The sequence below is a fragment of the Teleopsis dalmanni genome, chromosome X, assembly GCF_002237135.1.
Source record: "Teleopsis dalmanni isolate 2A chromosome X, ASM223713v2, whole genome shotgun sequence".
In the NCBI taxonomy this organism is placed as follows: Eukaryota; Metazoa; Arthropoda; class Insecta; order Diptera; family Diopsidae; genus Teleopsis; species Teleopsis dalmanni.
The window spans coordinates 81,551,289-81,563,545 of NC_051848.1; the positions used below are offsets into that span (position 1 = coordinate 81,551,289).

Here is a 12,257-nt window from a genome sequence, read left to right on the forward strand (position 1 = left end):
TTATTTTTTGTTTACAAAGTTTTCGTAATTATATTTATAACGGCAAAATATACAACTACTGTATATATTAAGTACATACTCTTTTTAAAGTATATTAATATAAAATATTTCGATAAAAAGGTGAAAAATTTTAAGGATTTCAGCTGGCGTTGGTGCGTTTTTTACTAACACCTTCAAGAGATTCACAACAAATTGTTGTTGTGCAAAAAATAAATTTTAGTTCACAACGAAGTTGCCGTTCTCTTACATGTTCTTTGCTTTGAAAGTAGTTTTTTCTATTGTGACTTCAATTTTCTTTTACAATTTAAAATTATTGTGAACTGTCAATATATGTGACAGTTTTATTTGACACGAATTATTGGATTATTAAATTCGTTGAATTTAATGAATTATGCCGCCAAGCAACTGCTCTAAGTGTTTTTCGTATTTGCTAGAATTCTATTAAGGTAAAATGTGGTAGTTGGAAGTTTTCCTCTTTTAGATTCTGATTGTTGTACTATTCATCGTTTAATATTTATCAACTAAATAATTGTAAACAGTCTTACATTGTTCATTTTAGAGGATTTTTAGAACTACTCAAAAGTGACTTGCAGTTCAATGAATTCAAGTAGATTACCTTCAAAACAATTTTAATTTTTTTTTTTGACGCTAATTAAAAGAAAGATTTTAATTCTAGATTAAGAATTAATTTGGTTTTTTGCAAAATTGCTTAAAACTAAATTCGTAACAAAATTTGAACTAACTGCTTGCTTTAAAGAGAAAAACTCAAATCTGAATACATCAGAATTGACCTAAAATTAAAATTTTAATTTGAAATTTTCTTTATAAAATAATCACATCTATAACACAATGAAATACCAGTACTCTATATTAAATTCAATTGAATTTGCCTTATTATTGTGTGGTTCAATGTTTTCTAGAAACTCATCAGATGGTAAATTAGATGTAGTGGTCTCCATAATTAATGAAGTAAGGAATAGTGGCGTCGCGAACATAACTAGCACCATTTTGACGTTCCCTAAAAAACATAAATTAATATAAATATATAAAATATTACTTTTCTCGTTTTCTCTCTCAGGAACAAAATTTCAAACACTCCTTACATTTGCAAAAAACGTTTACATTCTACGTAAGACTGTCTCTTCAAACCTTCATTGCGCCACAACGTCTCAAGAGCATCTACATTATAGCACTTTAAATCTAAATAGAGATCTAGCTCCATCTGACATAGAGGAAATATTCTGACACCCTTATTTAATGACGGATTTTAGTAAAAACATGCACTTTTAGATGACTTTCTATTATGCAAACGACTAACAGAAAGTAAACGCTACTTCTTGTTGTTACTCATTGACATAATCAATGTAGAAATGCCTTATACTTGTTGATACTAGATGGCGTCTATAGTGTATTTTAGAAACTTTCAAATTTAGATCTCAATATCTCGAGAAGTAAGCTTTATCGACATAAAGCGTAGTGAAAAAAGTCGAAAAGTCTTTTAGAATTGCTGACAAATCGATGTGCCCGCGAAATCGGAAACATGCCTATATTGTTATAGATCAATTGGTATATTTGGGGTTTTGAACCAGCCAAATCGAATAAACCTGACCTCTAGTATATGCATTAAAATGTGTCTTCACATTTGTATGAGTGTATATATGTAGTTTGTAAACATTTTTTTGTGGGATTACGCGATTTGAGACGACTTTGATAAAATCGGACAAAGTTCTGAGAAACTATTTCCATTAAGTGGTATGTCGATAGAGTTCGATTCTTGTTTGAATAAATAATAAAAATTTTTATGTACTAGTTGACGCTAGATAATGTAACTACTATTTTGTTTATGCAACCAACTTTAAAGCTCTATGTCTGGAGAACTGTCCTATTATCGACATATACCGATAAGAGGTATATGCACAAAATAAATTTGTCAAAATCCGTCGTTATATTGCAACGCTTAGGGAATTGTAATCGTAATCGAATTACATAAATATTAATTTAATTTAAAAAACTATAAACTATATTTTTTTTTAAACAAAATAGGTTTAAATTTCATTATATTATTTTTTTAAACAAATTTAATGAGTATTGGCAAATCGTTAGCATTCATTTTTATCTATTGATGATGATGAAAGCAATTGAAATAGTTGGTTTCGGTTCAGCCGCCATGCAAATTAGCTGGTAAATATTGTTTAATACTATTGAAAGTATTTAAAAACCGAGATAAGTAATGTTCTATTTTTCACAGGATTGCGAACGATTGGCCTAATATTAACGAAGAAGTGTTTGGAAATTCAAGCCGCATCGATTTTGGTGGAAAAGCCGCAGGTCAAATAACTGCGGCCTCAAAAATTGGAGCGAAAGTTGCACTAATAGCAAACGTAGAGTTTTATTTTACTAAAAAAGGATACAAACTATTTAACCTCTATCTCATTATAGTTAGGAGATGATCGTTTTGGTAAGAAGTACTTGGATTATATGCGTAATAATGAGGTCCACACAGACTTTGTAACCATATGTGCTGAAACGGTGTGTACACTATTATAAAATTTAAAGCAGAACAGTTTTTATCTGATTTGTTCAATTTTATACATATACAGCTTACCGGGATTAACCAAATGACAACTACCGAAGATGGAGTTAGACAAGGCTTAGTGTTTGAAGGCGCTACAAACCTACTCGACCAAACTGATATAGAGAAGGCTAAATCACTGTTGTGTGAAGCTAAAGTATCTTAACAAACTTTATTATTGTATATTGGAATATAGAAATTTCTAAAACCAACTTTTATTCCCATAAATCAAGGCATTCATTTGTCAACAGGATGTTGCTATTGAAGCAACACAGTTTGCTTTGCGACGCTTCAGAGGTGTAACCATACTCAATGTAGCCCCTAATGTTTTCGAAAAATATTTGGATATGCTGAGGGTAGCAAATATTGTGTGCTGCGATGCTATTGAAGCTGGAGAATTGCTGAACAAAGAACGTGTTGTTACTCCTAAGTAGATCTATTACATTCAAATTTATTTTTAGTTATAAATCTTATATCTTTTCTTGAAATTATAGACAATGTATTGAAGCGTTAGGTTACATTATTGAAAAAGGTGCGAGATTAGCGATTATAACACTAGGCTCTATTGGGACAGTTTACGCAGATAACACTTTGCCGTTGCGATGCATATATGTGCCAGTTCAAAATATAACCGATGTGGATTTGACTCTTTTTACTAATAGTTTTATTGGTGCATATGCCCACTTAACGATTAATTATCCTGAACATGATGTGCATCAAAAGGTTGGCGCAGCCAATGAATTAGCCGCACGTCTGATCGATTCTGATACAATGGAAAAAATCGATACAAAGACAGAACCCAGTTTCAATAGAAAAATGAATTTGCAAATAAATCTTAACCAGAAATGCTACGCATGGGAATATATGAGATGTGACTAGATAATCTTTACTTATTAATTAGTCAAGAGTGACGAAACTTTTCTATTCTATTTATATATTTAAGCTGTTATATTATTTAGTAATAAAAAGATCTATACATACAAATTAATATTATATAATATAAATGACTAAAAGGTGTAGAAGAACGAAGGACACAGAACGAAGTACACCATACTTGGAGCTACATTAGTTATAAACCTATTAATGGAATAGGATTTAGATAACTACAAAAGACTCTAAGATCCCCGCTGAGTAAATGTATAAAAAATAATAAAAATATCTATAAGTATAGTAATATGTTTATAACATATAAAAATTAAGAACGTCAGAGAACGTTTACACTAGCGCAATTAATTCGATAAATATGCAACAATTAATGGAATTTTTCAAACAAAATCTATACAAAAACGAATAATTGAGCTTCGAACGTTCAAACGTTGTGCGTTACATAATTTGCATTTGAAGCAAATCGTTTTTCTTCTATACACTTATTTCTCTTCTAAAGGGTTAAAGTTTAAAAATTGAGATGGTAATATAATACTTTAATTTTAGGTAATATGAATTGCAGGAAATACACATGGATCGGACAATACCAAAAAATCCTTTAATGAAGTAAAATACATTGCTAGAAATCGTCATACGTGTAAATCTTTTATAGATAGCCTGAGTTCTTAGTTACTTCCTGTAATTTTTTTTGAACATGTCAATAATAATAATAAAATATGAATTTCGTGTCTCCTGCAAGCTTGTTATAAATAATAGATAAACAGTTTTGACCTAAATATAAGTTAATGATCATTATAACTATTGATCAATTGCATCAAAACAAATATTTCTTACGGGATATTGTTTTGATACAATTGTATCAAAACAAGTTACCGTTGGTTATTTCTGCAAAACAATATCCCGTAATGGATATTTGTTAAGAGTTAAAATTATTGTAAAATTAGTTTTTAGTTTAGTTTTTAATACGCTGCGTAAGCGACAACTATTAGTAAAAATACTATTAATAATATTGTAAAAAATACTGTTTGAATGAACAAATAAATTAATATAAAAATTATTACAAAAATATTATTCAAAGAAATAAATTAATTTATACCCTAAACCCTCTTCTTCTCTCTCAAAATATTTGTTGTTAAAAATATTCTCTAAAACGGTTTTGATGATAACTCTCAAGGAGAATCGAAATATAGTGTATATTAAAAATATTAAACAAACGTTGAATTTTAATTTTAACAAAAAGTGTCCTAAAGCCGGATAAAAAATATTTAAAATATATATACCATTATTAAAAAAAAGGTCGAGAAATAAATTCAAAATTTAATTATAAGAAGGAAGGTGGGACAACCTGTTTTTGTTGTTTATATTTCTTCTATTGTTTAAGAAATTGTGCATTAGAATTGATGTCACTGTTGTTAATAGATCACTACCTGGTGCTCTCTGCTCAAGATAGAGACAATAGCAACAAACCTTTCGAGTTATAACAAGAACAATCCATTCTTGCAGTGAAGTTAGTGGACGCCCGCTGATAACTCATTTCACTTCTGAATTTTGCTAATACTGGCGATTTTTGTCGGGATCACAGAACATAAAGTGATAAAGTTACAAACGAAAATTTGTTTTCCATTAAACAACTACGCTTGGAAACTATAAAAATATGTGCTATTCAGACGGAAAAAAATAATCTACAATTTAATTTAACTAACTACATTTCTTAAATACAGTGAAAACTTTACTAATGAACAACTTGGTTGAACAAATTTTTTTTTATCATTATTTGGAACAAGTCGTTTAGGTTGACCATCCCACCTGAACAAACAAAAGTTCCCTGACTATGCATTTCTGACTATATATGGTAAGAGAAGTTTCACCGTGCCAAGTTCTTGTACTTAGCAAAAGCGCAAATATGCCTGAAACCACACCGGATACAATATTTCAGAAAACAAATGATTGATTTGAATATGCAATAGTTTTAATTTTATTTTAAATTTTTTTCTATTTAAAGTATTATGCTAATTTATAAATGTTTTTCTTTACTTTAACATTGTTAATATTTTTTTATTAATTGGGCAAATATAAAAGGCGAAAGCATTTAAAAACTTTTTAGCGTTTTGTTTCGTCAATGGTCCTTTATACTACCACAAACATGTTATATAGTTTTTCATATGAACAAGTACGAATTGTTTATTATTTATATAACTTTATTTTCCTATATACCGAATTTTAGTTTTAACTATTTAAACTTAATTGTTTTATATATAATATATGTTTGGATGAGTTCGTACGATTATCGTATATGCGATGTGTCGATCGTTTCACAGTTCACAGCATAACAGACTATTATTTATATATGTTTATCTATATAAATATATATAGTTATTTTTGTAATTATATACGTATATACAAATTATTAACTAAATAATGCAACGTTACATTTTGTTTTTAACTTTTCTTTAAATATTATTGTAAGGTAACTATTAAAGTCATTTATGAAAATCTTTACTGCATTGCGGAGATTATAAATTTGTTGTTTATTTTATAATACTAATAAAAGTATATTTGAGTTTAAATAACTATTTAGCAAGCAGAATAAAAATAAAAATGTATATTGTGAAATTATGAATAAATAGTAGAGTATAATATTGCAGTATCTTACATACATATTTATAGCATGTAGCGAAGTCATTAACGAGTATACGTCTTACAATTTATTTATAAATTTATTAAGGCGGCTTTGTTTAAACAACACGTTTGTATTTAACACATCATTTATATGGTACATATGGTACATAAATAATTATCTGTCGTATAAGCTTTTAACAATTTTTATAAGTATTTCTTAAGCACGTTACTATAAACTTATGTCAATTATTTTATTATATTTAACTTAATACAAAGTTTAGTAAAATTTTAAAAAATTAACTAAATTCCAAAAAAATATTTATTAAAAATAATTTTATTTCATATACGTGTACAAGTAAAATTACTTGGAAATTTCGAAAAATTTCGAAAAATTTCTTTTTAAAATATTCAATATAATTTAAGCTTTAGGCATTTGTAATAATTATAATTATGCCTTTCCATTTAATTCGAAGTTAACTTAACAATTTGTTAATGTTTCAAACTCATGCATTACTAAGATATTACGAGTAAAAATAAAAATAAAAATATAAATAAAAATATAAACAAAAATACAGGAAAACATAAATATTGACTAATAATATCGTAACTAAATAAACAATTGAGTTACGCGCAAGTTAACTTTAATTAAATGCTTATTCATAAATGGTCTTTTTAATTAAATGCCAAGGTACGAGCATAAAATAAAAACGCCAAACAGCATAGCTATTATGATTAAAACGGCCACCCAGGCAGGTATTGTATCTAGAAATAGCAAATAAACATTTATTAAAAAATTAGAATAGACGTATAAATTACAATACAATAAAAAATACAATATGCTGCGATATCAAATCTGAATTATATGTGGTTTTGTCTACGTATGCTAGTAAAATTTTAATCATTTATATTCTTAATATCCATCATAAATTAGGTAAACTAAATTTTTTAGAAGTGTGAATTAGTTCTAAACCGAATCGTCGTTTAATTGGAATCTTCATAATTTTAATCAATATACCAGCAGAGTTCTAATCCTGGTTTAAACCTAACTGAACCTCAATAACAAGGATAACTATTATAACTTTGCTACTAAACCGAAGTTATGATTGATAGCATACTCAAACCCCGCAACCGAACCCATGATTCAGAGTATATTCCAACCGAATCACTTCATAGTTATTATATACTTTTAACTATTGGCGCTCGCATTTTTAAACCTTTACACTATCTTTAATATTCCCACTATCTTAAACGTGAATGCAATTTTATAGTAATTCGTTTCCCAGCAATTCTTTGTCTATCTAATATTTCTCAGAGCGCAAGATTAGTTTCTAAGATAGAACTTTTAAACTATCTTTTTACTAAGATTTTATATATGGGGTGTTATGTACCAACGTGTTTCTATACGATTTTTTCCACACGAGCTAGGAAATACTTTTCGAAGTTAAAACACGTTGGCACAAAACTACAGAGTGTTTTGGAAAACTTTAGCTTACACATATGTATATAGTTTTTGTTTTCTTGATTACAACGCAATGAACAGAAATTTTGAGTAAAATAAAAATTATAATTATAAATGAAAATTTTCTTAGCCCGACGATCGTTCTCATAAACGGATGTTGCGCTAAACTGAGCAATGTTTCTAGTTCCCAGTTTTTATATATCATAAAACGTACTTCCTTTTTACCGGATATAATTGTTGCTCTCATCAACGTTTCTTCAAACGGTCTCTCACTGTATTACGATAAATTAAAATAACATTTAAATCCAATGGTAAAGTAATATTTCTATAACCATTTTCAAAAAGAAATAACGAAAAGAGAGGTTCCTAATTAAAAAAATAAATAACTATAAAAATGCTCAATATTGAATACTATATTTAAAAAAGAAAATATAATAAAAAAAATTAGAGATCATACTGATTTCCTCTTGTCGTTGTGGATCGTTAGGTCAGTAGCGGAAATATAATTACTGTAGAATACACAAAAGTCAAGGATTTCTGAGCATATATGTTCAAAATTCTTAGTTGAAGAAATTCCGTACACATTCTATATAAAAAGTGTCCAGAATTTATAATTCCTGTAAGTCGTATTATGCTGTTATTTTGCTAAGAGAAATTCGAGCGCTATCTGTTAGCTAATGTGTTTCCATCAGCTGTTATTGTGTTGCTTCTTTGGAGTGTTCTGAATTTTAAGGAAATATTTCCATAAATAAGTTACTTTTTTCTATTGCCGAAACTACAACAAACACTTCGAATCAAGTGTTTCGAACCAATTGCGGCCACTCGAAAAATGTATGGACCATTGATTCAAGCGCTTAAATATTTGTATTTCACTCGATAGTGTCTATTTTATAGTTGACTAAAAAGGTTTTAATTGATTGTGTGTTGCATTTGTTTAGTAATTCCCAATACTTTTTAAACATAATGTAATTTTATATTCATTAGTATTAAGCATTTTCTGTTTGAAAAGGTACGAACACACATAATCTTTGACATAATGTGTTTGCTTCACATTTTTATTTAAACATATTGAATACTAATAATTTTTAAGTCCACAGAAAACAACAACTAAGCTAAATTATTTTATTCCATTAAAAATTTTAGATTAAAAAAATTTAAAAGCAAACTTTCATATTTTGTTGTCATAACTCGAAAATACTTTTTGTTGATTTCGCTTTTATCTGAGACTAATGACCTAATGTTAATTAGCTATAGTGACATAATTCCAACAATTTATTAAAAACAGCTTGCAGAAGAGCTTTATTGAATTTGAATGAAATTAATTTCGTCAACATTTTTCAAAAAGGGCCCAAAATATATTATTATCAAAATAAGAAAATAAAAAACTTAAGTAGCTTTTCTACAAACTACTTATTGGTTCATTTGAATTATTGGAATTTTACAAAAATTGCCGAAATTAAATTATCAATCAAATAACAAAAAGTAATTTACTTACGTCGATGTTGTAAACTATGTATGCAAACTTTATTGTCTACTGATATTGATAAAACTGCTGCCTCAGCATCGCATGAGATAGGCGGACCCTCAGCATTCGTTATCGGCAAGAATTCCAAACCAGTAACAAACATTGAGTGCGCATTCGGAATGTGTAAGACACGCTAAAGATAAAAACGTACATTAATAATAATTAAACAAAGAAAAAATATTTCATATAATATTGTATATGGTGTTGCTTTATTTTTTTTTAGATCTTCAGTGCAGCAGCACTTTGCTGCAACACCATACCACATTACAATTTTACCTGTAAACTAAAGGCAATATATATGGAAACACTGCCAGAGAACATTGTGCCAATTGCTACAAAACGACCATCATCACGCACCGCCAGCGATGCTAAACTTTCATCAATAGCAATAGCCACACGTAGCTTCCCAAGCGTACTATCCCACTGTTGCAGAAAGCCACGTTGTTTACCAACTTTACCCAGCGGATTGGTTATTGTAAACAGACGATATTTATCTGATTGTGCTTCAATAGTACCATAACGGCAGCGTTTGAATAGGTATTTTGCACCCTCAGGTGTGTCCCAATTTAGTTTATGCAACTGTTTGCTATTGTGTATGTCCCATATAAAGCATTGGGCATCTTTTGAGATTGTCACAATGAACTTTGAATCTGGACTAAAGTCAATATCATCAATTTCCTTTGTGTGAGCGCTGTAATGACAAACGAATTTAAATATTATTTTTACTATACTATGATATTTCAAACTATATATATATACTAAAATAGATATTGAATATTATGCACCACGACCTTATAATTGTGTTAAGTTAACGAGGGTTGCACCATGATGGGCCAGTCTGTTGTTTCTGCTCAGTTGTAGGCATTCACACAGAATGTGTTTTAAAATGCATTTAACCAGGTCTCTTAGAGGCCAATATACATAATAAATAATAGTTATATGATTTATTTTTGAAAGTTTAATTGCAGGAAACAAGTTTCAGTGAGATTGGTTCACTATTAAGCGACTTGCATTGAATGTTAAGGTTTGTTTCTGTACATACTATCTGAGATCAATTGTTTTAAATTCAATTAAATTCAATTGCAAATTCAATTTTTAAGTTAAAAGACATCTTTAAGTCTTTTCACTATATAGTACCAGCCGATTTAAGTAGGTAACGTAATACCATTGTCATTCTTTTTTAGGGTATATGTAATGATTCTTGATCAATACTCTTTACATATAAAATAATACTGACATTTTAATGCATACAATCGATCTAAGTCAGAAAAACACAAAGAAAAACACAGCACAAAAAAGTCCATGTGCTGGACATTGACAAAGCTGCAGAAAGAAACATAGAAAGGAAAAATTGATTTCCAAACAAATAGATTCCAAATTTACAGCTCGAAAAAGTAAATTGTAAATAAATTTTAAAGCAATTCATGGCTTAGTTGACATAGTTAGCGCATATAAAGATATAACGATAAAGATCATGCTAAAAAGTATTGAATGTGTTAAAATTCTTTATATTGATTAAAGGAATTACATGATCATTATAAATTTAAAATATTAATTGTGTCACATTTTTAAAGGACAGATATCCCTTCATCTTATTCATTTGAAATCATATTTTTTACAACAAATGTCTTTCTTTAAGTTTTAGTACTTATGTGCCAACTTTTCTACTCTCACAATTAAGTATAATTATAGCTTTTTTTAGATCTCTCTTGAATCTAACAATCATAATTTAATAAGTAATAAATAGATTAAGTTTGTTCGTTACATGACTAAGTAATGTAGACCAATTAATACTTTTAGAAACTGTACAAGCTTCACACCATACGATTACTTACTTAAAATCTTCCGTTTGTACCATTTGTGGAAACGTCCAGACACGTAGATGCCCATCAGTACCGCCAGTTGCCATTAAACGTCCGTCAGGACTTATACGCACTACACGCTGTAGTGGCTCTTCAGTCAAAAAATCTGTTTGCACTGAATCAGCTGCTTTTATATCAAAACGTATACGTTTTAGATTGGCATTTAAGTCTTCCTTTTTCTTTTTATTATTAGGAGAAATCCCATTACGCAAATCCTCTACACCTGAATGCGTCGCATTGGAGCCACGTTTACGTACACCATTTTCATTTATACGCTCTGTGGCTGCGCGAGGTGTTTTATCTACCGTTGTTGCATCATCCTCATTGCCAGTTATAATACGTGGATTTACAAAATACATTTGACAGTGTGATTCTTGGCCAGCTAACAGATAGGAACGACGACTTTCGTTGCGTATTGCACAGTTCATAACAACATTGGCACCAGTTTCATGTCGCACCACTTCTTCGGCACAAAAGTGCGTGCCGTTGTGATAAATTTCATAAATTTCCTGGAGAAAAACATACATACATAAATTTATAAAAATACTTGCAGTGTTTTGTATAACTCTACTTACAAATCCATTGGCTACGCCTGTTTTACTAGAACCCCCACCACCTGCGACCAGTACATGCCGACTAGTTAGCATTTCCACCGCATATAAAGGAAAATTTACACGCGCTAAAAGTCCATCTCTCGCTTTACGTGTTGGTGCCATTTTGCTTGTCCGTCTATAAAGTACTATACCTTATCGTTTGGTCAGCCAATTTTTGTTTTTGTAATATTCTTTATCAACGTTTTTTATGAACGTTTAACAAAAGCAAGCAAAAAATTTGGGTCACTTTCTTGTTTTATTCTTATTTTCATTTAAAATATATATAATAAACACTTATTTAATAAATTAAATAAATCTGTTACTATTTATTGATTGTTTCGCTACTTAATTATTAATTTTATAAATTATTGATACAATAAATACTAATTTTTCTTAGCACTAAACTTCTAATATGTGAAAGGTCCACGTATTCCACCATAACTGACCCCGCTACAATATTAGTGTTGTTATTTTTATACAAACTAACCAATGTCAAATACCGGAGTAACGATTTTCTATATGGTTGAAGATGTATATTATGTATTAATATACAATTATGATATTTTTATATGAAAAATATTGCACATATGACATTTATAATAAATAATTATTTATTTAAATACTTAAATAAAAATAATAAAAATTATATCAACTATGACGACAAACACTATTCTAATTCTTTGTTTGTGTCATATATTATGAGTAATCAATTTATGTTGACATTTACTGAATTTGCAACACT

At 29.0% G+C, this 12,257-nt stretch overlaps 2 protein-coding genes across 2 annotated transcripts; one reads left to right on the plus strand and one right to left on the minus strand.

Moving 5' to 3' along the window:
• Positions 1-328: 328 nt before the first annotated feature.
• On the plus strand, positions 329-3,542 carry LOC119662570 (ribokinase-like). Its single transcript, XM_038072212.1, has 7 exons — positions 329-446; positions 2,044-2,181; positions 2,249-2,381; positions 2,440-2,529; positions 2,601-2,729; positions 2,806-3,002; positions 3,067-3,542. The coding sequence occupies exons 2-7, from the start codon at positions 2,123-2,125 to the stop codon at positions 3,449-3,451; spliced, it is 993 nt and encodes a 330-aa protein (XP_037928140.1). The 5' UTR covers positions 329-446; positions 2,044-2,122; the 3' UTR covers positions 3,452-3,542.
• A 3,167-nt stretch (positions 3,543-6,709) lies between these two features.
• LOC119662571 (prolactin regulatory element-binding protein) lies at positions 6,710-11,828 on the minus strand. Its single transcript, XM_038072213.1, has 5 exons — positions 11,498-11,828; positions 10,896-11,431; positions 9,337-9,751; positions 9,031-9,193; positions 6,710-6,838 (listed from the first exon to the last, which is right to left on the minus strand). The coding sequence occupies exons 1-5, from the start codon at positions 11,636-11,638 to the stop codon at positions 6,753-6,755; spliced, it is 1,341 nt and encodes a 446-aa protein (XP_037928141.1). The 5' UTR covers positions 11,639-11,828; the 3' UTR covers positions 6,710-6,752.
• Between the last annotated feature and the right edge of the window lie 429 nt (positions 11,829-12,257).